We start from the raw sequence: 26600 nt of genomic DNA on the forward strand, positions 1-26600 counted from the left end.
TAACAGTGTAGAGAAGATGGTGAGGTTATTTGCTTTATTATGATTTGACTCAGTTTTGAGCATTTAATTAGGCAATCAGCAAAAAATTTTGAAAACTACTAAGTTCCCCATCTTAGGAGATGTAAAAATAAGGAGGAAATACTTGGTATCTTCCCTTGCAGAGCTTACAAAGCTTATACTCCAATTGAAAACATAAAATATTCAACAATAAAATGATGAGATAACAGTGACACTTGTAAGTGTCAACTTTTTTAGGCCTTTTGAATTAATGGAATACAATTCCAAGAACAAGTTTAGTTGGCCCAGGAGAGGGAGTGGCAGGGGGAAGCGTTTTGTCCCTTTACACTTGAACTGTGTCCTCTCCCTAATATTTTTTTCTCTTGAGTCTGTTCCCTTTGAAATTGAGCACTAAGCCAGTGAGCTTGAAAGTGTTTTTCATAAAGCATTTGGTATATTAAAGAGGTAAGAAGGAAATGCACAAAGAAGAGGAATAGTAGTAATTTTTCCTATAATTTAATTTCCTATAATTTAAATAGTAATTTTTCCTATAATTTAAATTCCTATAATTTTTTCCGTTTCTTTGCAGTGAAGAAACAACTGGTGATATCAGTGATTCCATGGATTTTGTACTACTCAACTTTGCAGAAATGAACAAGCTCTGGGTTCGAATGCAGCATCAGGGACATAGCCGAGATAGAGAAAAAAGAGAACGAGAAAGACAAGAACTAAGAATTTTAGTGGGAACAAATTTGGTGCGCCTCAGTCAGTTGGAAGGTGTAAATGTGGAACGTTACAAACAGGTTTATATCTTTTTACTTCTCATCTTTTCTTATGTTGTGAGATGTAAATTGAAGTCTGATTTTTAAATTTTTTTTTTTTTTTTTTTTTTTGCGGTACGTGGGCCTCTCACTGCTGTGGCCTCTCCCGCCGCAGAGCACAGGCTCCGGATGCGCAGGCTCAGCAGCCACGGCTCACAGGCCTAGCCGCTCCGTGGTATGTGGGATCTTCCCAGACCAGGGCACGAACTTGAATCCCCTGCATCAGCAGGCGGACTCTGAACCACTGCGCCACCAGGGAAGCCCTAAAATTGAAATATTTTTAAAAATAATATTACACTGAAAACCATTGACAATCAAAGAAGACTTAAATAAACTAAAAGATATATATTTTGAGTCTGTGCTTGTGGTTTGGAAGACTCAATGTTATCAAGATACCAATTTTCTTTAAATTGAGATTTAGTTTATTTTAACTATAGATTTACTCTAAAGCTACAATAAGATAATGTGGTATTGGTGAAAGGGATAAACACATATATCAGTGGAGAATAAATCAGGAATTAGCAAACCTTTTCTATAAAGGACCAGATAGTACATATTTTTGGTTTTGCAAGCCATATAGTTTGCAGCTACTAAATTCTGCCAATGTAGTGCAAAAGCAGGGAAATACAATGTGGAAACAATGTACAAAAATGGGCATTAAACTAGATTTGCTGACCCCTAGAAGAGATGATCCAGAATAGACCCACATGTATATATAATCAACTATTGTTGATAAGGGTGCAAAGGCAACCTTTTCAACAAGTGATTCTGCAACAATTGGACATCTGTATGCAAACAAAGCCTCTGAACTGCAACCCATTCTCATGTAGAGAAGCTAAAAATAATTGATCAAAGTCATAAGTGTGAAATTTGCAACTATGAAACTTTTAGAAGAAAACACGAAGGAAATCTTTGTAACCTTGAATTACATAAAGCTTTCCTAGGACACAAAAAGGACAAACCATAAAAGAAAAGAAACTGATGACATGGACTTTTGGCTTTTATAAAATAGAAACCCAGAATTTTTTATTTAAAAATTCTGTAAAATTACAAAGTTTAGTCTAGAGATGAAGTATAGGTCAGAAAAATCTAAAATATGATTTTTAAACTAATAGCTCAAATGTGTTATTAGAGGAGTGACTTAGGATTTTGAAAATAATTTTTTAACTCCTAAAATTTTTTTTTTCTCTTTTCAGATTGTTTTGACTGGCATATTGGAGCAAGTTGTGAATTGCAGAGATGCTTTGGCTCAAGAATATCTCATGGAGTGTATTATTCAGGTAGGTGAGAACATTTCAGGGTATTAAAGAACTCATTATATATTTCATTAATTTTCATTGTTTTGGAAAAAAATCTTGATTGAAGAGAAATTAAACTTTCCTGAATAAATCCCTTTCTCCTATTAATGCAACAACTTGGTCTTTGTATTGATGTCTTTTTCTCCCCGAAATGTAGGAAAGATTAATCTCCAAGTTTTCTAGGTATCATTAGTTTTAGTTTAATTGTAGGTGTACTTTGGAATTGGTTCAAGATGGCGGAGTAGAAGTACTTGCGCTCACTCCCTTTTGCGAGAGCACCAGAATCAACTCACTGCTGAACAATCATTGACAGGAAGCCACTGGAACTCACCAAAAAACATACCCCACATCCAAAGACTCCTGCCGCAATGAGACAGTAGGAGGGGCACAATCATGATAATCCTGTAACCACTGGGTGGGCGACTCACAAACTGGAGAACAATTATACCTCAAAAGTCCACCCACTGGAGTGAAGGTTTTGAGCCCCACCTCAGGCTTCCCAACCTGGGGGTCTGGCAAAGTGAGGAGAAATCCCCAGAGAATCAGACTTTGAAGGCCAGTGGGGTTTGACTGCAGGACTTTGACAGGAATGGGGGGAACAGAGACTGTACTCTTGGAGGGCACACACAAAGTACTGTGTGCACCAGGACCAAGGGGGAAGGAGCAGTGACACCACAGGAGACTGAACCAGACCTACCTGATAGTGTTGGAGGGTCTCCTACAGAGGCAGTGGGTGGCTGTGGCTCACTGCAGGGACAAGGACACTGGCAGCAGAAGTTCTGGGAAGTACTTCTTGGCATGAGTCCTCCCAGAGTCCGTCATTAGCCCCACCAAAGAGCCTTGTAGGCTCCAGTGTTGGATTGCCTCAGGCAAAACAACCAACAGGGAGGGAACTCAGCCTCACCCATCAGCAGACAAGCGGATTAAACTTTTCCTGAGCTCTGCCTACCAGAGCAACACCCAGCTCTACCCACCACCAGTCCCTCCCAATAGGAAGCTTGCACAAGCCTCTTAGAGAGCCTCATACACCAGAGGGCAGATAGCAGAAGAAAGAAGAACTACAGGCTTGCGGCTTGCCGAATGAAAACTACAATCACAGAGAGATAGACAAAACGAAAAGGCAGAGGACTATGTCCCAGATGAAGGAACAAGATAAAACCCTGGAAAAACAACTAAATGAAGTGGAGATAGGCAACCTTCCAGAAAAAGAATTCCGAATAATGATACTGAAGATGATCCAGGACCTCGGAAAAAGAGTGGAGGCAAAGATAGAGAAGATGCAAGAAATGTTTAACAAAGACCTAGAAGAATTAACGAACTAACAAACAGATGAACAATACAATAACTGAAATGAAAAATACACTAGAAGAAATCAATAGCAGAATAACTGAGGCAGAGAATGGGTAAGTGACCTGAAGACAATGGTAGAAATCATTGCGGCGAAAGAGAATAAAAAGAATCAGAAGAAATGAAGACAGCCTAAGAGACCTCTGGGACAACATTAAACGCACCAACATTGGCATTACAGGGGTCCCAGAAGGAGAAGAGAGAAAGAAAGGACCCGAGAAAATATTTGAAGAGATTATAGTTGAAAACTTCCCTAACATGGGAAAGGAAATAGCCATCCAAGTCCAGGAAGTGCAGAGAGTCCCATACAGGATAAACCCAAGGAGAAACACTCTGAGACGCATAGTAATCAAATTGACAAAGATAAGGACAAAGAAAAATTATTAAAAGGAACAAGGGAAAAATGACAACATACAAGGGAACTCCCATAAAGTTAACAGCTGATTTCTCAGCAGAAACTCTGCAAGCCAGAAGGGAGTGGCATGATATATTTAAAGTGATGAAAGGGAAGAACCTACAATACAGAATACTCTACCCAGCAAGGATCTTATTCAGATTTGACGGAGAAATCAAAAGCTTTACAGACAAGAAAAAGCTAAGAGAACTCAGCACCACCAAACCAGCTCTACAACAAATGCTAAAGAAACTTCTCTAAGTGGGAAACACAAGAGTAGAAAAGGACCTACAAAAACAAACCCAAAACAATTAAGAAAATGGTAATAGGAACATATATATCGATAATTACCTTAAATGTGAATGGGTTAAATGCTCCAACCAAAAGATACAGACTGGCTGAATGGATACAAAAACAAGACCCATATATATGCTGTCTACAAGAGACCCACTTCAGACCTAGGGACACGTACAGACTGAAAGGAGGGGATGGAAAAAGATACTCCATGCAAATGGAAATCAAAAGAAGCTGGAGTAGCAATACTCATATCAGATAAGATAGATTTTAAAATAAAGACTGTTACAAGAGATAAGGAAGGACACTACATTAATGATCAAAGGATCAATCCAAGAAGAAAACATAACAATTATAAATATTTATGCACCCAACATAGGAGCACCTCAATACATAAGGCAAATGCTAACAGTGATAAAAGGGGAAATCAACAGTAACACAGTAATACTGGCGGACTGTAACAGCCCACTTACACCAATAGAGAGATCATCCAGACAGAAAATAAATAATAAACACAAGCTTTAAATGACAAAATAGACCAGATAGACTTAATTGATTTTTATAGGACATTCTACCCAAAAGTAGAAGAATACACTTTTTTCTCAAGTGCACACGGAACGTTCTCCAGAATAGATCATATCTTGGGTCAAAAATCAAGCCTTGGAAAATTTAAGAAAACTGAAATTGTGTCAAGCATCTTTACTGACCACAACACTATGAGATTAAAAATCAGTTACAGGAAAAATAACTATAAAGCACACAAACACATGGAGGCTAAATAGTGCACTGCTAAATAACCAAGAGATCACTGAAGAAATCAAAGAAGAAATTTAAAAATACCTAGAAACAACTGACAATGAAAACACAATGATCCAAAACCTATGGGACACAGTAAAAGGAGTTCTAAGAGGGAAGTTTACAGCAATTCAAGCCCACCTCAAGAAACAAGAAAATTCTCAAACAATCTAACCTTACACCTAAAGCAACTAGAAAAAGAAGAACAAACAAAACCCAAAGTTAGTAGAAGGAAAGAAATCATAAAGATCAGAGCGGAAATAAAAGAAATAGAAACAAAGAAAACAATAGCAAAGATCTATAAAACTAAAAGGTGGTTCTTTGAGAAGATAAACAAAATTGATAAACCTTTAGCCAGGCTCATCAAGAAAAAGAGGGAGAGGACTCAATAGAATTAGAAGTGAAAAGGAGAAGTTAACAGTGGACACCACAGAAATACAAAGCATCGTAAGAGACTACTACAAACAGCTCTATGCCAATAAAATAGACAACCTGGAAGAAATGGACAAATTCTTAGATATAACCTTCCAAGACTGAACCAGGAAGAAATAGAAATTATGAACAGACCAATCACAAGTAATGAAATTGAAACTGTGATTAAAATCTTCCAACAAACAGAAGTCCAGGACCATATGGCTTCACAGGTGAATTTTGTCAAACATTAAGAGAAGAGCTAACACCCAGTCTTCTCAAACTCTTAATATTGCAGAGGAAGGGACACTTCCAAACTCATTCTATGAGGCCATCCTCACCCTGATACCAAAACCAGACAAAGATACTACAAAAAAAGAAAATTACAGACCAATATCACTGATGAATATAGATGCAAAAATCCACAACAAAATACTAGCAAACAGAATCCAGTAACACATTAAAAGGCTCACACACCATGATCAACTGGGATGCAAGGATTCTACAATATATGCAAATCAATCAGTGTGACACACCATATTAACAAATTGAAGGATAAAAACAATACGATTATCTCAATAGATGCCACAAAAGCTTTTGACACAAGTCAACACCCATTTATGATAAAAACTCTCCAGAAAGTGGGCATAGAGGGAACCTACCTCAACATAATAAAGGCCATATATGACAAACCCACAGCAAACATCATTCTCAATGGTGAAAAACTGAAAGCATTTCCTCTAAGATCAGGAACAAGATAAGGATGTCCACTCTCGCCACTGTTATTCAACATAGTTTTGGAAGTCCTAGCCATGGCAATCCAAGAAGAAAAATAAATAAAAGGAATACAAATTGGAAAGGAAAAAGTTAAACCATCTCTGCAGGTGACATACTGTATGTAGAAAATCCTAAAGATGCCACCAGGAAACTACTAGAGGTAATCAATGAATCTGGTAAAGTTGCCGGATACAAAATTAATACACAGAAATCTCTTGCATTCCTATAAACTAACAACGGAAGATCAGAAAAAGAAATTAAGGAAACAATCCCATTCACCATTGCAACGAAAAGAATAAAATACCTAGGAAAAACTTACCTAAGGAGGTAAAAGACTATAAGACACTGATGAAAGAAATCAGAGGTGACACAAACAGAGAGGTATACTGTGTTCTTGAATTGGAAGAATCAGTATTGTGAAAATGACTGTACTATGTAAAGCAATCTACAGATTCAATGCAATCCCTATCAAATTACCTATGGCATTTTTTACAGAACTAGAACAAAAAGTCTTAAAATTTGTATGGATATACAAAAGACCCCAAATAGCCAAAACAATTTTGAGAAAAAAAAAATGGAGCTGAAGGAATCAGACTCCCTGACTTCAGACTATACTACAAAGCTGCAGTAGTCAAGACAGTTTGGTACCGGCACAAAAACAAAAATATCAGTGGAACAGGATAGAAAGCCCAGATATAAACCCATGCACATATGGTCACGTTATCTTTGATAAAGGAGGCAAAAATACACAATGGAGAAAAGACAGTCTCTTCAATAAGTGGTGCTGGGAAAACTGGACAGCTACATGTAAAAGAATAAAATTAGAACACTTCCTAACACCATACACAAAAATAAACTCAAAATGGATTAAAGACCTAAATGTAGGACTGGACACTATAAAACTCTTAGAGGAAAACACAAGAAGAACACTCTTTGACATAAATCACAGCCAAGATCCTTTTTGATCCACCTCCTAGAGTAATGGAAAAAAAAACAAACAAATGGGACCTAATGAAACTTAGCAGCTTTTGCACAGCAAAGGAAACTATAAACAAGACAAAAAGACAGCCCTTGGAATGGGAGAAAATATTTGCAAAGAAATCAGCAAACAAGGATTAATCTCCCAAATACATAAACAGCTCATGCAGCTCAATATCGAAAACACAACCCAATCAAAAAATGGATGGAAGACCTAAATAGACATTTCTCCAAAGAAGACATACAGATGGCCAAGAGGCACATGAAAAGCTGCTCAACATCACTAATTATTAGAGAAATGCAAATCAAAACCACAATGAGGTATCACCTCACACTGGTTAGAACGACCATCATCAGAAAATCTACAAACAGTAAATGCTGGAGAGGGTGTGGAGAAAAGGGAACCCTCTTGCACTGTTGGTGGGAATGTAAATTGATACAGCCACTATGGAGAACAGTATGGAGGTTCCTTAAAAAGCTAAAAATAGAATTACCATGTGACCCAGCAATTCCACTACTGGGCATATACCCAGAGAAAACCATAATTCAAAAAGATACATGCACCGAAATGTTCATTGCACACTATTTACAATAGCCAAGTCATGGAAGCAACCTAAATTCCCATCGACAGACGAATGGATAAAGAAGATGTGGTACATATATACAATGGAATATTACTCAGCTGTAAAAAGGAATGAAATTGGGTCATTTGTAGAGACGTGGATGGACCTAGAGGCTGTCATACAGAATGAAGTAAGTCAGAGAAAAACAAATATCGTATATTAATGCATATATGTGTAATCTAGAAAAATGGTACAGATGAACTGGTTTGCAAGGCAGAAACAGAGACACAGATGTAGAGAACAAACGTATGGACACTAAGTGGAGGAAGTGGGGGTGTGGGGTTGTGGTGGTGGGATGAATTGGGAGATTGGGATTGACATACGTACAGTAATGTGTATAAAATAGATAACTAATAAGAACCTGCTGTATAGCACAGGGAGCTCTGGTTCGCTGTACAGTAGAAACTAACACAACATTGTAAAACAACTATACCCCAATTAAAAAAAGAAAAAAGGGAAATAAAATAAAGACAGATTTGTTAACACTGCCAGATGGGCCATATTGGAAGCTGGTGCAAAGGAAAAACACTGATCTTCCTTAAAATTTTGATATTTTGGTTTTTCATTTTTTGGCATTACTGAGTCTCATTTTTCTTACCTGTGAAATGGGACTAACAGAGATCCTTGTAAAATTGTCAGGAGCATTAAATAGATAAATAAATATAAACCTGGAAAAAAAATTGTAGATGTACTTTGGTTAATAGAATATTTCTTTCTGGGGTTATGTTTAGAGAGGCTTAAAAGTGATGTATTTGAATTTGGTTTTATAAGATTAAAATGATTTTTTTCCCACAAATATGAACTTTAAATACTAAGGCCAGAATATTGTGTGAAATGCTTTTTCTAATTGATTTTTACTATTTGGTTTTAATAATAATTGAGTATTATTTGATTTTCAGGTTTTCCCTGATGAATTCCACCTTCAAACTTTGAATCCTTTTCTTCGGGCCTGTGCTGAGTTACACCAAAATGTAAATGTGAAAAACATAATCATTGCTTTAATTGATAGGTAAGAATTTCCAACACTGGAGGGCAAATGTTCTGACTTGGGAATAATGAATTTAAAACAGTTTTGTGAATTCGTTTTTTCTGTTCCATCTTTATTAATATTTTTGATGTAGTTACACTAGTTCTGTAAGTCTGAGTACTTACTAAGTCCTTGTCTAGCTTACGCATGAAATAAGTTTAGCTCTTAATTGTACGGGGGTCATGGAGGTAATATATTTTAATCTATGCATTTAATTGGCATTTAAAGACATTATACAGACCTAAGATGTTATAAATCCAAATTTTATAAATCCAAAGATCACTAAAGGGCAAAACTTGTTTTTTACCATGATGAAAGTATCTTGGGCTTCCCTGGTGGCACAATGGTTAAAAATCTGCCTGCCAATGCAGGGGACACAGGTCTGATCACTAGTCCAGGAAGATCCCACGTGCCATGGAGCAACTAAGCCTGTGCGCCACAACTACTGAGCCTGTGCTCTAGAGCCTGTGAGACACAACTACTGGGCCCACGTGTCACAACTACTGAATCCCGCGTGCCTAGAGCCCGTGCTCCGCAACAAGAGAAGCCACCACAATGAGAAGCCCGCTCACCACAACGAAGAATAGCCCCCGCTCGCCGCAACTAAAGAAAGCCCACGCGCAGCTATGAAGACCCAACACAGCCAAAAATAAATTAATTAATTAAAAAAAAGAGAAAGTTATCTTTCAGTGGGAACCAGTTTGATCTGGAGTCTTCTTTATCAAGTAGCCATAAATATAGATGATTAAGAATGTTCAGGTAATCACTGCATCATCACATGTTTTTAAGGAAGAATTTTCAAGTATTAAAAACGTTAGTAAATCCTCTTTAAGTTTGACTTCTTTAGCCCTTGGTCTTTGTTAAAAGTATAAAACTCGGCCTTCAATGATAGCTTTAATGAGTGCCTGCTGGGTGCTAGTACATAGTATGTGTCCTGCTTGTGAGCATACACCCATTGACATTATGAAACCAGAAACCCAAGGGAAGATTTATTTCTGCAAATACTTTTTATTATATTTTAAATATCTAAGTTATTAGTTTTAAAGTCTGAGAATTTATATAGCAGAATTCTCCCAATTATCTTGTCAGTCCTGGACATTAAGAATTATAAGTTACTTGGCCATGCTCTTTTTTTTTTCTTTTTTAAAGCATTTCTCTTTTTTTATTAATTTATTTTATTTTTTGACTGCACTATGTGTTAGTTGCGGCATGTGGGATTTTCGTTGAGGCATGCGGGATCTTTTGTTGTGGCGCGCGGGCTTCTTTCTAGTTGTGGTATGTGGGTTTTCTTTCTGTAGTTGTGGTGTGCGGGCTTCTTTCTCGTTGTGGTACACGGGTTTTCTCTCTCTCGTTGTGGCATGTGGGCTCCAAGGCGCATGGGCTCTGTAGTTTGCAGCACACAGGCTCTCTAATTGAGGTGTGCGAATTCAGTAGTTGTGGCCTGGAGGCTTAATTCCCCTGCGGCATTTGGGATCTTAGTTCCCCAACCAGGGATCCCACCCGTGTCCCCTGCACTGGTAGGTGGATTCTTCACCACTGGACCACCAGTAAAGTCCTCTATTTGGGCATACTCTTAATGGAAGCTAATAACTGGATTTTCCTATGTTGGGTGTAATGTCACTTAACCGTTTCTGTCAGTAGTGGTTCCTCTGTGCATAACAAAATGTGCATCTAGTTGTAACCATGATAAACACTTAGTGATAATGGAACAGATGTTATTTTGTATAGTTTAAGATGTGGTAAATAGAAGTTAACTTTACTACTTTTAGAATTAGTTGTGTTTTAAACTTTTCAGTAGTAAAAATGCAGTGTCTTAAAAGAGTCTAGGTACTTTTTATATTTTAAAGATTATTTTTTATAATCATAGCTGTTGAATACGTTTGTCACATTTAATACATTTCTATCCATATCTACTTAATAATTTGGCAGAATTGGCCTGTTGAAAATTTGTTGTGTATGGTATAAAGTAAGAATGCAGTGAAATAAGGCATCATTGGTAAAACTGTTCCATTAAAAATGAATTGAGGGAATGGTCAGCTACGTTCCATGTCCTTTTAAAAAATCTTTTTAGGAGAAAGGTTCTAGGAGAAATACACTTGGAGAAAATACAGAAAAGCATAAACAATAAAATGTCATCCATGATCCCACTACCCAGATCCCTATATCCTTTTAAATAAAGATTATTTTCTTTTTTAGATTAGCTTTATTTGCTCACCGTGAAGATGGACCTGGAATTCCAACAGATATTAAACTTTTTGACATATTTTCACAGCAGGTGGCTACAGTAATACAGGTTTGTATGGCTTTGTTCCTAAGTTCTCAAAACTTTCAAACTTCTCAGGTGGTAGTTCCTTTTCTAATTGTTTAAAATAAATTCCATGGTTTTCTGAACATTCCAGTCTAGACAAGACATGCCTTCGGAGGACGTTGTATCTTTACAAGTCTCTCTCATTAATCTCGCTATGAAGTGTTATCCTGATCGTGTGGACTATGTTGATAAAGTTCTAGAAACAACAGTGGAGATATTTAATAAGCTCAACCTCGAACAGTAAGTCGAAGTTAAACATTTTTGTAAAAACCTTTGTAAAGGACTTTTTTGTCCCAGATTTATTTTTCTTTCGCAATTCCTTTTTGAAATGTTAGCGTTCATCTTGTTTTAAGTATTTGTTAGATCGACATGCTTGGTACTAATCAGGGCAGAAAGTGGCAACCAACTGCTTGGCTGTGTACATTGATCAAATAGTGGCACTCATAGACCATAGCAGTCTTCAGGGACCAGTGTCTCCAATTCAGACCGCTTTGTATATATGGGTGAGTTAGTTTTTAAACTGGTAAGGAAGCTATTTATATCAAGCAGTATTTCCATGAGAAGTGGTTTCCTACAGATGAGTAAGTAGTGAAAAAATTACGGAGGCATGTATGTATTTAAGGTGTGGAAATTAATTGGTTTAAATTTTTCTCTATTTTGAGCTTTGATTTTGATACCATCAAGGATAGTATAATCTGTTGTCTACTTGCATCTTCTTCAACTATGCTGTCCTGAACCTGTTGCATCCTCTAGTGGCCACTGTGGGCACTTCTGATCCCGTTATGTTTTCCCAGCAGTCCTCTTACTGTCCCATCCTTCACTGCTTCTGAACATGCAGTCAATTTAGGCCCCTCCTTGCCCAATCTAGGCCCCTCCTTGCCCCTCCTTGCCCTATATATATAGGCCCCTATATATACTCACGTAATCTTTCCGCTTTCCATCTCTCCTCCAGTGGTTTAGTTAACATCTGGAAGATTTCTTCTTTTTCTTTTGCCTCTTTTTATTCCCCCTTTTTCTTTTTGTCACTCCCATTTTTTGTGAACTGAAAAACATTCCAGATCTTGAGTAAGTGATGTATCTATATCTTCCCCCACTAAGTGAGTTTTAAAGTAAAATTAGACAAAATAAAAAATTAGAAATCCCAACCTCTAAAGGTCTTATAAATGCCTGGATATTCCTCAGCCCCCACGGAATGTTCCTAATTTCATCCTGCTTTTCCTTAGTCATCAACATCTGATGCAGAAGAAATAATTTATGTATTTTTCTATATTTGTTGAATTGCATGGCTTTGTCACCCTGAATATACTGTACTTATTGGCTGCCCTAGAAACCTAACTACCACTTAAAATACTTCCCTTAGAAATACCACATTCTAGACAGGCATTTTAACTCCAGGTATACAACCTGTTTATGAATTGGAGACTAGCATAACTTATTGTATCAATAGGACATTAATAGATGAATAAATGTGTTTAGACAGACATCTGATAGACCTCTCTTGGAAGTCATTGGGGTGTTTTGGGGTGGTGTGATTCACTTGACCCATTTCCTTTAATATTATAAATGAAAAATGTCAAATTTTTGTGAATCAAGTGATGTTTGTGTATATAAGAAGTTAATTTCATTCACTAAAGGGCTGCTGTTTTTCTTTTTGCAGTATTGCTACCAGTAGTGCAGTTTCAAAGGAGCTCACCAGACTTTTGAAGATACCTGTTGACACTTACAACAATATTTTAACAGTCTTGAAATTAAAACATTTTCACCCACTCTTTGAGTACTTTGACTATGAGTCCAGAAAAAGCATGAGTTGTTATGTGCTTAGTAATGTTCTGGATTATAACACAGAAATTGTCTCTCAAGACCAGGTAAGAGAATACCCACATGCTTTATTAGAAAAACAGAGACAATGTAGTTATGGTTTTAGACCTTGAGACAAACACATGAGATGGACGGGGAGGGTAATTTACTACTAAAAAAAGTTACAAGTAGCTTATTCATTATATAAATGAGAAAATTGGGGATGTATAAAGAAGAAATTATAAAATAACTATAATCCCACCAGGAAGAGAGGTCCATTGATTAACTATTGATTAACATTTGGTGTGTCTCTTTCTAAATGTTTATATGTGTACCAACATGCATATACTTTCATACAGAAGAAGGAATTATGTTGTTGATACTATTTCGTAACTACTTTACACAACTAGAAACGCTTTTGTCAGTAGCATTATATGCTGATTGTTTCACCCCAGTGGGTTTCTGTCTCCCATGATACAGGTGGATTCCATAATGAATTTGGTATCCACGTTGATTCAGGATCAGCCAGATCAACCTGTAGAAGACCCTGACCCAGAGGACTTTGCTGATGAGCAGAGCCTTGTGGGCAGATTCATTCATCTTCTACGGTCTGAGGACCCTGATCAGCAGTACTTGGTATGAGTTAACTCTTACTATACCCCTTCAACAACGTCTAGTGAAGTCATGTGTAGATGTGTCTCAAATGGTCTAATCCAGCTTGTGGTATTAAAAGGTTTTGAAAGAATTGAAACTGAATAAGAGATTAACTGAACTTTATGATTAAATGCATAATTGTTTGTAAACTTCTGGAGCTTATGAAGAACAAGTTTGTTGCTGTCATTTCTTTTGAAGACTTCTTAAGAATTGTAGAAAAACCCATCTTCCTTTAGTTGGGTGTCCTATAATCAGTCCATGTTTATTTTCTTTTTGAACTGTGTGTTGCTTTTAGAATTGTTCATTTGTTTTTCATGATAAACTTTTAAAAGTATGAGTAAAATGCTTATATTCAACTGTGTATATGCTTCCAAGGTTTGCAAATAGAAGTTGTTTGTGTTTGCCACATGGAAAATGTGTGAAGACTTTAAAATTAAAATTGCCTTTTTCTTAACCCCCTTTTCCTGGCAAAAAACAATCAGATGAGATTCTCCCTTTCTTTATCCTTAGTCCTTAATAAACCTTTGTGAAATGAATAAAACATGTTGCCTGAGTAGGAGTATTGGTGACTGATACTGGATAATTTATGTTTATGAAAGGTAGCACAAATGGCTGCCTAATTATCGTTTGGGCAAAGTAGTTTAACCACTGTTGGATGCATGAGGCTAAGTGTTAGTAACGAAGAGCACCTTTATTTGAGGATGAGTCCTGACTTTCTTCCTGTGTTGACTTTGTCATAGTTGACACTCTCGTACTTCTTCATAGCCATTGTGAAAAAGAAGCTGATTTCTGTTGGTAGTGCGATAGTCTTCGACTTGGCTTAGTGTCAGATAATCTGTGCACTGTGTGTGATCTATACCTAGTGGCTGGCCCCATTCTTCAGATGTTTTAACTGATTCCCTTATGTTTCTGTGTCACATGGCCTATGTGTGTTTTCATTTTTTGTTGTATACCAAATGTAGTAGTTAGGAAGTATGCTTTCCACCTGTGGCCAGTTGGTTATGCCATGTACAGAAACACCTTTAAGGTGAGGATCATTAGCTGTGACTTCCCCAAGGGGGAATGCATTCTCTTCCTATCCATCTATGACTGTCAGAGAAATTTACAAAACCTGAATATGTCACACAACTGTGACACACATATTAAGTTATTTCATGAATTCTTGTGGTTTTTTTCTGAAACAACCAGACATTTGTTTACTAATGGCTCTTTTTAAAAGTGTATTACCATTTCCCTTGACTTAAATGGTCTTAATATTTTTCTGAAGTAGGAGGTGTGATATACCAGCAATATGCATATTTTTGGTATCATAATAATAGCCAATATTTTGAGTACATGCCTTGTGTTAGTACTGGTAACACTTTACATCTGTTACTTGATCTTCCCAGTAACCCTAAGAGAAATATACTACCCCATTTTTCAAATGAAACTTACAGCTAAGAGGAGGTAAATATTAATGTGCCCAGGGTCACACAGATAGTAAGTGTTAGAATCTACTTTTAAATGTATCTGTCTTCAGAGCCTGTGCTCTTTATCAACACAGTATACTTCTTACATGTGTATATGAACATGTATTTATATCTGTCCCTGACTAGCTATGTAACTTTGGGCAAGTTATACAACCTCTCTGAACCTCAGTCTTCCCCATTTGTGAAATGGGGTTAGTATTTGTCTCTAGGGTGATTGTGATGACTCGGCAAGATAAGAAATGTAAAAGTGTACCATGAAGTCTGGTATATCATATATATTCAAAAAATGGTAGCAGTCATGATGATTAGAGCTCCCATTTAATTTTATAAATGATTAATTATAGTTTCTATAATTACAGAAAAGATTAATGGCTTTTGTTTGTTTTGGGCAGATTTTAAACACAGCACGAAAACATTTTGGAGCTGGTGGAAATCAACGGATTCGCTTCACACTGCCACCTTTGGTATTTGCAGCTTACCAGCTGGCTTTTCGCTACAAAGAGAATTCTAAAGCGGTGGGTTTACTTTTAAGTATGTCACTAATTTTTTCCCTTTTTCCTCTGTGTACGTGTTTTAGTTTATCATTATAGAAAATTTCAATCATATACAAATAGATAATGGTGTAATAAAATCCCAGTTTCAATAACTCTCAATTCATTACTCATCTTGTGTTACACTTAAGTATCACTATTGACAATAGTGATGTTGGTAGATTACATACTAGTTGAGGAATCACATAAAAAACACTTAGAATGAAAGATTAAAACAGTTTAAATTTATGTTAGAAGTTTTTCCTGTGTCTAAAGATCACCTGTGAGACATCTATAAGTTTATTACAAAATGGCTCAGAATGCTTTAGTTTCTCAAGAACGATTTTATTTTCTTGGGAGTCTTTATGAAGTACTAATTCTGAAGTGATACAATAATCTTATTCAGAGGATGCAGTACATAACAAATAAGATCTAATTCACGTTAGCTTTGCCTAATGAAAGGGCCCAGCATTGCATAATTGCTGCTCTCTAAAAGCCTGTAATTGAATAACTTTATGAGTTGTGTACATTTTTTAATGAGCTTAGTCCTTTTACAAACAGGATTATGGCTAAGTCTTCAGTGGTGTACTTTTGTAGCAAATATCCTGATCTGGGAGTTCCCTGGCTATCCAGTGGTTAGGATTCTGTGCTTTCACTGCCGAGGGCCCAGGTTGCATCCCTGATTGGGGAACTAAAATCCCACAAGCCTCACGGCCCAGCCAAAAAAAAAAACCCCTAACCTAATGTACCTGAAAGTTGGATAGTCAGGTTTATATTAAGGAACAAACACCATAAACTTAATTTTCTAATAATGGAGAAACAAGGTATATTCATTAGACTTACCAGTATGACATAGCATGCCTTTGGCCAGTTTTTATGAGGCCAGCCTCTCATGTAGTTCCTTTTTCCCAGTATTTTATGGATAGATGTTTGTGAATGTAACAATAAAAAAAGCAATGAGCATTTACTTACTATGCCGTACGTTGTGCCAAGGAGTATAAACTTGGATTATTGCATTTAGTCCTTGTAAAAGTCTGTGACTATTATCCTCTCTTAAAAGTGAAAAGAATCAATTGCATTAATAAGAAATTTGGATGGTCAAACATGGATAAAATATTTAACTTCACTACTAATTATAACAGTGAACCTTTTTAGAAATCAAACTGGTAAAGAAAAAAGAAAAATAAGGTTCAGCAATGGCCGTGGTGTGATGAGAATTCATTCTCATCTAGTAATGGTGGGAATGTGAATTAACTACAGTCTTTCTAGAAAACTCTGGCAGTGTGTAACTAGAGCGTTAAAAAATCCAGTATTTCCACTTCTAAGAATTTATACTAAAGAAAAAATTAGGGATTCAATAAAGCTTTGTGTTTACAGACCATTTGTTATGTTACATTTATTTCCAAAAGGAAGTAGTTAAGTAAATTATGCTATATCCAGTTTGTGGAACATCTTCTAGTGATTAAAATGATTTGAAATAACTAGTATCATGAGGAAAATTATGACAAAATAAGTGAAAGAGAAGAAGTTGAATACAAATTACATGCAGCATGAGCCCAATTTAACTCTTCAGTAAGTACTTTAAAGTAGAAAACCATACACAAAGGATCCCAGTTACATTATATTTGCATAGAAAAAAGAAAGGAAGACATTAACATTAGAATGTTATCAGTGATTATTGCTGGGTGGTAGATTTAGGGATGGTTTTAAGTTTTTAAAAATTCTTTTGTGTATTTTCCTAATTTTGTCCAATTTGGGAATATGTTGCTTTTTCTGATGCAAAAAAAAACAAATACCAGGTATATAAAAATTGCAAAGCCAGCGACCTCAAATGGATGTTTTGAGAAGATGTCCTGCTTGATTTCCTTGTGTACTCCACAGATGAGATAGAAGATAGCAGGAAAACTGTGAACTCAATTTTAACATTTTTCCTGTTTGTTCTATAGACATTTTATATAAAATGAATATTCTTAAGCAAGTTAATCTTGAACTTAAGGTAATTTAAACTATTTTTTCTTGTTTTAGGATGACAAATGGGAAAAGAAATGCCAGAAGATTTTTTCATTTGCTCACCAGACTATCAGTGCTTTGATCAAAGCAGAGCTGGCAGAATTACCCTTAAGACTTTTTCTTCAGGGCGCTCTAGCTGCTGGAGAAATTGGTTTTGAAAATCATGAAACAGTAGCATATGAATTTATGTCCCAGGTGTGATCTGCTCTCTTTCTGGGATGTTTAATCCGTTTGCCCTGTTCAGTCACCTGTCTGTAGTTAATGGTGGTGGTGCACATGGATTTACTCTTCACTGAATTTATAACTACCCCTTTCTCACCATCTTGATGGGAAATACTATGCTTTTTAACAGTATAGTTTTATTGACTGGTTTGGAGCAGGAAAATTGATCAGTTACTGGGTGCTAATGAGACTGAAGATTTTCCAGTGGGTCATGGTAAAAACTGTTTCATGGGGGGAAAAATTCCTTTGTTAATTCATTTTGGGAACCCTGGATTAAACAAAAGTTAAAACAAGTTTCTTTGTTGCAACTTGTCAGCATCTTTGTCTTGTGCCTCTCCAAGCGAGGGCACTGCATATTCTGATCTGAACCATATTCTGATCTGAACGACTCACAGGATGGGGCTTTGATGGGCAATACTTTGGAAAATGCTCTAGTAGATGGTTGGTCCCTAAAGGTCACTTCTGCTTTGTGTGTACCAGGCATTTTCTCTGTATGAAGATGAAATCAGCGATTCCAAAGCACAGCTGGCGGCCATCACCTTGATCATTGGTACTTTTGAGAGGATGAAGTGCTTCAGTGAAGAAAATCATGAACCCTTGAGGACTCAGTGTGCTCTTGCTGCATCCAAACTTCTGAAGAAACCTGATCAGGGCCGAGCTGTGAGCACCTGTGCACATCTCTTCTGGTCTGGCAGAAACACAGACAAAAATGGGGAGGAGGTAAGGTGGGAGGTTATTCCTAACCAACAGTGTTAGAGGAGAGAGGATCATTGATAGGGCACGGCTGCTGGGGCCTTTTGCCTTGGAGGTGAAACATGTGCAGTGCTTGGAAACCTGACAAAGAATATTGCTTTGTTTTGTTAAACAAAATGGACAGTAACATATAGAGTTACATCCTGTGGTGAAGCCTCCACTTTGAGGATTTTGTAACATAGCAAGTTTGTACCACTATCTTTAAAAAACATACAAAATACATAAATATAAATATATATATTTATATATAAATATATAAAACAAATAATATATTTGTTTTAAAATATAGCTGTGTGGGCTTCCGTGGTGGCGCAGTGGTTGAGAGTCTGCCTGCTGATGCAGGGGACGCGGGTTCGTGCCCCGGTCCGGGAAGATCCCACATGCCGCGGAGCGGCTGGGCCCGTGAGCTGTGGCCCCTGAGCCTGTGCGTCCGGAGCCTGTGCTGCGCAACGGGAGAGGCCACAACAGTGAGAGGCCTGCGTACTCCAAAAAAAATAAATAAATAAAATAAAATAAAATATAGCTGTGTACTTTAAAAAATGAAGAGGATTTAAATTGGTTTTGTCCTTTTAAAATATGAAAGAGCCACTGTAGTGTGTGTATTTCTTTGTGTGAAATGGGACATTTGTGATTCATTAATCTCTTTAATACTCCTCTCACTCCCTTTATTCTAGCTTCACGGAGGCAAGAGGGTAATGGAATGCCTAAAGAAAGCTCTAAAAATAGCAAATCAGTGCATGGACCCCTCTTTACAAGTGCAACTTTTTATAGAAATTCTGAACAGATATATCTATTTTTATGAAAAGGAAAATGATGCGGTAAGTGAATAATAAATTGTTAGTGAACTAATTATTTTCCTGCCCTACTCTTAGATTTGATACATACAAAAGTTTATCATCCTGATACTTTTCTTTTTTGTTTACAAGGGTCAGAGTTTGGAGAATCTACCTAGTGGTCTCTTTCATTCTCCAAAATTCTTCTCTGTCTATATAGATGCATCTTACAGAAGAGCTCGTTATGTGCAAGAAAATTCTTATCTCTTTTGTTTATGAATATTTTATAAAATAGTCACTCTGTTTAAAAAATAATTTACAAATGCTGAATAGTAGGCTGATTGTCATCCCATACAAGTGTAGAATAATTCCCAAATAAAGGATGGATCAATGTTTGTAGGTTAAATAAAATTTTGCTTTTGTTCTTTTACTGGTTTATGATTTTCTGTATTTTCATTAAGCTTTTTTTTTTTCGGTTGTAGTTTTGGATGAATGGCCAGTAGTTGTTGCTCAAACCAGGAATCATGTTCTCATCTCTTTTTTTTTTTTTTTCTTGTTTTTCAAAATCTGGTAACTGCTGAGAGTAACACAAGCTCCTCAAAACATTTTTATTAAATTACTTTTTGTGTGTGTGTGTGTGTGTGGTACATGCTTGATGGTAAAATTGTTCTTTTGTAGGTCACGATTCAGGTTTTGAATCAGCTTATCCAAAAGATTCGAGAAGACCTCCCAAATCTTGAGTCCAGTGAAGAAACAGAGCAGATTAACAAACATTTTCATAACACACTGGAGCATTTGCGCTTGAGGCGGGAATCACCGGAATCTGAGGGGCCAATTTATGAGGGTCTCATCCTTTAGAAAGGAGCCAGGCTCACCATCCTCCTTTCCATGTACATCCAGTAAGGGTTTTATTATACTAGGCTTCCCTTCCATAGATTGTGCCTTTCAGAAATGCTGAGGTAGGTTTCCCATTTCTTACCTGTGGTGTGTTTTACCCAGTACCTCCAGACACTCACCTTCAAGACCTTAATAAAATTATTCACTTCATAAGTGTTCAGGTCTGTCTGATCACCCTAAGTAGCATGATTGATCTGCTATTTTAAATTCCTGCGATCTGTTTAAAAAAAGCAAACAAAAAAAGCCAAAAAAACCCCACTTATCTCTGTAACTAATGAAGCTCTCCTTCCTTTTTTTCTGTTTTGTTTCATTGTTGAGTGTGTAATTTCCTTCATTACTTGGGAGTACTAACCAGAAAGTGTCTGTCTCTCTGTTCTGAGATTAATTTAGAGGAAAGGAATACTGTTTGTGAAATGCAGCTTGGGCTTCTTCTGAAATGCAAGATAAGGCCATGTGTAATATTTTCCCTAAAATTAGAGTATATTAATGCATGTTTGAGAATTTTAAAGCACCATGGTCCAAACCAGAAGCTATATTTTGCATATTTGGACTCAGCCATCCATTAAGAACTTAGGTTGTCCTCTGGACATATTTATCAAAATAATTTTGTTCTAAATAGTATAAAATAGAAAATTTGTGATCTATATAATTTATGTATAACCTTCATTGTTGTAAATTTAGGGGAAAATGCATCATACAATTATGATTTTTTTTTCACCAGTGAAACAATAAAAGTTGCTATTAACAATTTTGGTCCTTCTTCCTTTCATACTCCCTTGATTCATAAAAGGAACTAGTAGAATGTGTATGGAGTTTATTGTATATTCTCACGTTCACAACACTCACTTGTTCAACTGTTCACTTGTTTTAAACACTTATTGAGCAGGACACCATCTACTCTTTTAGTCATGTTTACTCATTTGCTTTCTTCAGCCTTACTCTGCTTTCCTAGTAATGATACCTCCACATAAACTCCCAAAAGGCTTCCACCCATATTAGTTATCTATTGTGTGACAAATTATCCCAAAACTTAGTGTCTTAAAACAGTCATTTATCTCACAGTTTTCTGGATCAGCAATTTGGGAGTTTAGCTGGGAATAAAATGGATTGATAGGATAGTGTGTGCAAATTTGGTAAAATTATATAAGCTTGAGCCGCAATGATTTTAAGCCTTAAATAGGATACAGCCACAGGAGATGGGTGTCACAAAACCCTTTTTGTCAACTATTTTTACCTTCCTACACATCCCCTGGACCAATGATTTTCAAGCTTTATCAAACATACAAATCACATGGGGATCTTGGTAAGATGCAGATTCTGGAATTCACCAGGTCCGGGGTGGGGCCCAAGAGTGTATATTTCAAATAAACCCCCAGGTACCCCCCCCCACACACACACACCATATTGCCAGTCCAGGGACCACACTTTGAATAACAATGCCCTAGATGGAAATTCCATAGACATTTTTTTCTTAAATAAAATTTATATGTTTATTTATTTATTTATTTATTTATTTATTTATGGCTGTGTTGGGTCTTCGCTGCTTCGCCTGGGCCCTCCCTAGTTGCTGCGAGCGGGGCCGTTCCTCGCTGTGGTGCGCAGGCTTCTCATTGCGGTGGCCTCTCTTTGTTGCGGAGCACGGGCTCCAGGCGCACAGACCTCAGTATTTGCGGCACTTGGGCTCAGTTGTGGCACACGGGCTTAGTTGTTCCGCAGCATGTGGGAATCTTCCCGGACCAGGGATTGAACCTATGTCCCCTTCATTGGCAGGCGGATTCCCAACCACTATGCTACCAGGGAAGTCCCCATAGACAACATTATAACAGTACTTGGAATAACTTATTTCACTTGTTTCTTAGATGGTTCTCATGTTTGCTTGTGGCAAACACTAAGAAGGGGGTGACAGTGGCCTAGAGAAGTGTTTGTGATTGTCTATCCTTTGTGGAGTATAGGGGCTTAGGCAGTCCAGTACAGGAGGCATTTCTGTTATGTGTACTATATGACAGTGGATCTAGGCTTTCCCAAGGCACAGCAATTTGATGAACGCTTTTCAGAAACTCAAGTGTTAGAGCGAGTCGGTACAGAATAGAGTTAGCTGAAATCAGCTAGAGGAGCCAGAAGGATATCTCATAGAGTAGTGGACATCAATCCCATGACAGGCAGCTCAGAGGATCATGAGCAAAATGTAGGGGACGCATGTGGGATTTTCCCAGACCAGGGATCAAACCCGTGTCCCCTGCATTGGCAGGCAGATTCTTAACCACTGTGTCACCAGGCAAGTCTTGGAATGTTATCTTTTAAGGAGTTGTCTTGTTGATTCTAGGAGAATGTTGCTCTTTATGGTTGAGCAGGTATTTCTGCCAAGGGGGGAGGTTTGATCAATGCATAATGCAGATACACAATGCGCAGTAGGAGGGAGTGAGGAGGCCAAAGGGCAGGGAAAAATTATGTGTAAATTTTTTCTTGTCTCGCTATAAGATGAATTTTATTTCACAATACTCATGTCCTGATTTGTGTATTGATGAATGCTACAAACATTTATTGTGCACTGATTATGTGCCAGATACTGAGCAAGGCACTAGGAGTTAGTGATAAGAAAGCAAACATGTTTCTCGCCCTCATGGAACTACTGTTTAAAAGGGAGAAAGGAATAACAGAGAAGTGTAAATTGTGATAAATCTTATATAGGAAAAATGCAGGAGACTATAAAGTCAGTATTACTTTGATATCAAAACCAGACAAAGGCATCACAAGAAAAGAAACCTACAGAAAATGTCTTATAAATATGGATGCAAAGATCCTCAACAAAATACTAGCAAATTGAATCCAGCAATACATAACACGCATAACACCATAGCCGAGTGAGATTTATCCCAGGGATGCAAGATTGGTTTAATATTTAAAAATCATTAATGTAATACACCACTTCAATAGAATAAAGGGCAAAAGCCACATGATCATCTCAAGAGACATAGGAAAAGCATTTGATAAAGTTCAACACCCCTTCATGATAAGCACTCAGTAAAATAGGAATAGAAGGCAACTTCCTCAGGCTGATAAAGTCAGGAAAAATCCACAGGTGAGATTATACTTAATGGTAGAAGAATGGATGCTTTCTCCCTAAGATCAGGAACAAGACCTAGATGTTAGCTCTTGCCATTTCTATTCAACATTGTACTGGAGGTTCTTCTAGCCGGGGCAGTTAGGCAAGAAAAAGAAATGAAAGACATTCAGAATGAAAAAGAAGAAGTAAAACAATTTCTATTTGCAGATGACATGATCTTATCAAGGAAATGCAAATTTAAGGCATAATGAGATAGCACTATATACCTACTAAAGTGGCCAAATTAAAAAGCAAAAAACAAAAAACACATGTTGGTGAGGTTGTGGAACAACTGGAACCCTCATTTATTGCTGGTTGTAATGGAAAATGGTATAGCCACTTGTAATAGAGTTCTCTATTAACTGAAATATATATACATATATACACATACATATGTATGTCTATATATACATACATATGTCTATATATACATATATATGTATGTATGTATATATATGTGTGTGTGCGTATATATATATATATATATATATATATATATATATACACACACAAACACACACAGGTCCTAAGATCTGCAGGGTGAGTCAGCAAGCTGGAGATCTAGGAGAGCTCATGGTAGTTCCACAGTCCAATTCCAGAGGCCTGAGAACCAGGAGAGCTGATGGTATAGTTTCAGCCCAAAGGCCAGCAGGCTTGAGATCAAGGAAGAGCCCATGTTTCAGTTCTGCCTTATCCTGAAGGTTTTAGCCCAATACCCCTGCAAAGAGGGCCCTGCCTAGGATTCCCTCTAATTGGTGGCATTTATCCCAAGTCTGTCTACACTCACTGGGTATTCTCTTGTTTAATATGCCTCTCCCCTGCTGGACCATGAGCTCCGTGAGGTAAGAGTTAGGTTTATTTGTTCCCTTCTAATCCCTGGAGCCTCGCACAAGGCCCAGAGGCTCTAGAGGAAACTGGCTGAAAGGACTTCTCAATGCTTTACCAAGTGCTAAAGATTTATTTTGAAAGTTTAAGCTTCCCTCTAGTGGAAAATACAAGCCAAAATTCAAGCCTAGCTTTTATTCTTTGTTTTTGTCAATGAGAGACCCAGACTCGCAGACCAGAGAAGCAGAGACCTAGCATCTCTTCTCTCCCTGCAGTGGAGTAGACATCGTGGGCTACCTGCCCACCCTGGGCCCACGTGGGGCTCCCCACAACTGCGGATGGAGGGACAGGCCTCCCCCAGTGGGACCCCTCCCAGGATCTGGGGGCTCTCCCCACCCTTCTCTGAAGTTCAGAATTTGCACTGTCTGTCTTTGTCCTTGTCTGTGCTCAGAAACCCATTCATATGGATGTGGGAACACATTCTAAAGCAGGGCAGTGGGGGCCATGCTGGGCTTCTGTCCCCCACGGGTCAAAGTCCTGAGCTGCACACTTTAGAGAGTGCTTCTGTCCTTGGGGAGCTGGTGGGCTGGTTTGGGGGCAGAGGGCCCCCAATACAGGCCGCGTTCCCTGACCCTGACTTAGGTAACGGTAGTAATGCTGAATCTGTGGTTCTGGGTAGGGGGTCTCTGGGCAGCAGCAGCAGAAATTGCCCAGATCTGGCCATTTGACTCTAAACCTGAGCCTTTGGCTAATGGCATCATAATATTACACTATATATAAAAGGAGCAGTGTTAATTTAGTTTGTCCCTTTACTAAGTGAAGTTTAGTAGTAGTTACCAGCAGTACAAAGATGAATATGACATGGTACTTGTCTTCAAAGAACCACAGCCTCTGACGCAATGTCACAAGTAGACTAGGCCTCAGAAGTTGCAAACTGGTGGTCTACAGATATGTTTTATTTGGCTGGCACAGTGTTTAAGTTGTTAAAAATTGGTTGCCAATCTTTTTTTTTCTTAATTAACTTTTAAAAAAAATAATTAATTTATTTTTGGCTGCACTAGGTCTTCGTTGCTGCATGTGGGCTTCTCACTGCCGTGGCTTCTCTTGTTACGGGGCACGAGCTCTAGGCATGTGGGCTTCAATAGTTGTGGCACGTGGGCTCAGTAGTTGTGGCTCAGACTTTAGAGCACAGGCTCACTAGTTGTGGTGCACAGGCTTAGTTGCTCCGCAGTATGTGGGATCCCCTGGACCAGGGCTCGAACCTGTGTGCCTACATTGGCAGGCGGATTCTTAAACACTGCACCACCAGAGAAGACCCGGTTGCCAATCTTTTAATATGGGAAATTTCTTATAAAAATCTAGACTCCTGGCTTCCATTGGAAAACGAACATGGCAACATGGGGTCCATAGCCATCACTTCTCACGGGACTGGCACCAGTGCCCACTTCTCTCCTTCTGTCACCTACCTGGCCATTCCGAGCACTGATTGAGACCCCTGTGCTAGGAATAGCAAGAGGGGAGCAATTAATTCTGGAAGCAGGTGAGAGAGTGGGTGAGTCCTCTCAGGTGCGGTGACTTCCCAGGTGCCATCTCGACAGCCAGCATGGGAGATGGTGGTGGCCACAGGGGCTGTGGCAGGGAGGGTGGAATGAAATGAGAGCCTTATGAGCTGGAGGATGGGCTGCACTTGGCTTTGCAGCATTCATGAACGTGAATCATGAATGAGAGCTCCAGGTCAAGTTTTCCAGCAGGAGATGAAACTGAACTAGCTGCAGGAGAGAACTCAGGTCTGAAGACCTTTGTATCAAACATGAATTATGCTACTTGAGGACTGGGGATCTTGTTGAAATGCAGATTCCAGTCCAGCAGATCTGGGGGTAGGGGAGGGACTCTGCATTTCTAACAAGCTCCTGGCCCCTGGACTGTACTTTTAGCGGCTGGGGCTTAGAACAGAGGTTGCGATCCTAGTGGGCTGTGGGCCAAATTTGGCCTGGGAAATAAGGTTTTTCTGGGTTGCATAGTATTTACATTAAAAAAAAAAGTTGCTAACAGCTTAAAATCAGGCATTTTCACATAAAAGTCTGAATCTGTCTTCACCACTCATCATTCTCTATCACATCACTGAATTTTATTTTATCTTATTATTTTTCATAATTGAATCTTGCTTGTTAATTGATTTTTTACTTGTTCATTGTGCATCTCCACGAGGCTGTGAATTCCATGTGGGCAGGACCTTGTCTGCTTGCTTGCCCCTGCTTCCCTTGAGCCTAGAACAATGTCTGGCACACAGTCTATACTCTCTATGTTTATTATTTTTCAAGTGAATTAGCACATCTGCTTTCTTGTGTGCTCACAGTGAGTGCCACTGTCCACACTTGGCCTTCTTCACTCACTTCTGTTACCTACTGAGGAAGGTGGACTCAGGATAATGCCCTTGGGAGTCCCCTAGGTTTAGGGGATCTGAGAAGGAGGAAGAGGAATGAAGGCAGGAAGGAGA

The 26600-nt window shown here is 38.1% G+C and overlaps 1 protein-coding gene across 1 annotated transcript in view; it reads left to right on the forward strand.

Moving 5' to 3' along the window:
- Positions 1-20136, forward strand: part of VPS35 (VPS35 retromer complex component) — a gene marked incomplete at both ends in the record, with an annotated part of 32805 nt that extends 12669 nt beyond the window's left edge. Inside the window, 12 exons of the mRNA XM_079724061.1 lie at positions 587-800; positions 2015-2098; positions 8635-8744; positions 10959-11055; positions 11162-11310; positions 12728-12935; positions 13348-13503; positions 15383-15505; positions 17546-17725; positions 18233-18472; positions 19180-19323; positions 19957-20136. Coding sequence (XP_079580187.1) covers positions 587-800; positions 2015-2098; positions 8635-8744; positions 10959-11055; positions 11162-11310; positions 12728-12935; positions 13348-13503; positions 15383-15505; positions 17546-17725; positions 18233-18472; positions 19180-19323; positions 19957-20136 — 1885 coding nt within the window. The remainder of the gene's footprint in view (positions 1-586; positions 801-2014; positions 2099-8634; positions 8745-10958; positions 11056-11161; positions 11311-12727; positions 12936-13347; positions 13504-15382; positions 15506-17545; positions 17726-18232; positions 18473-19179; positions 19324-19956) is intronic.
- Positions 20137-26600: the final 6464 nt, after the last annotated feature.

This window comes from Hyperoodon ampullatus, assembly GCF_949752795.1.
Source record: "Hyperoodon ampullatus genome assembly, chromosome: 18".
NCBI classification, from domain to species: Eukaryota; Metazoa; Chordata; class Mammalia; order Artiodactyla; family Ziphiidae; genus Hyperoodon; species Hyperoodon ampullatus.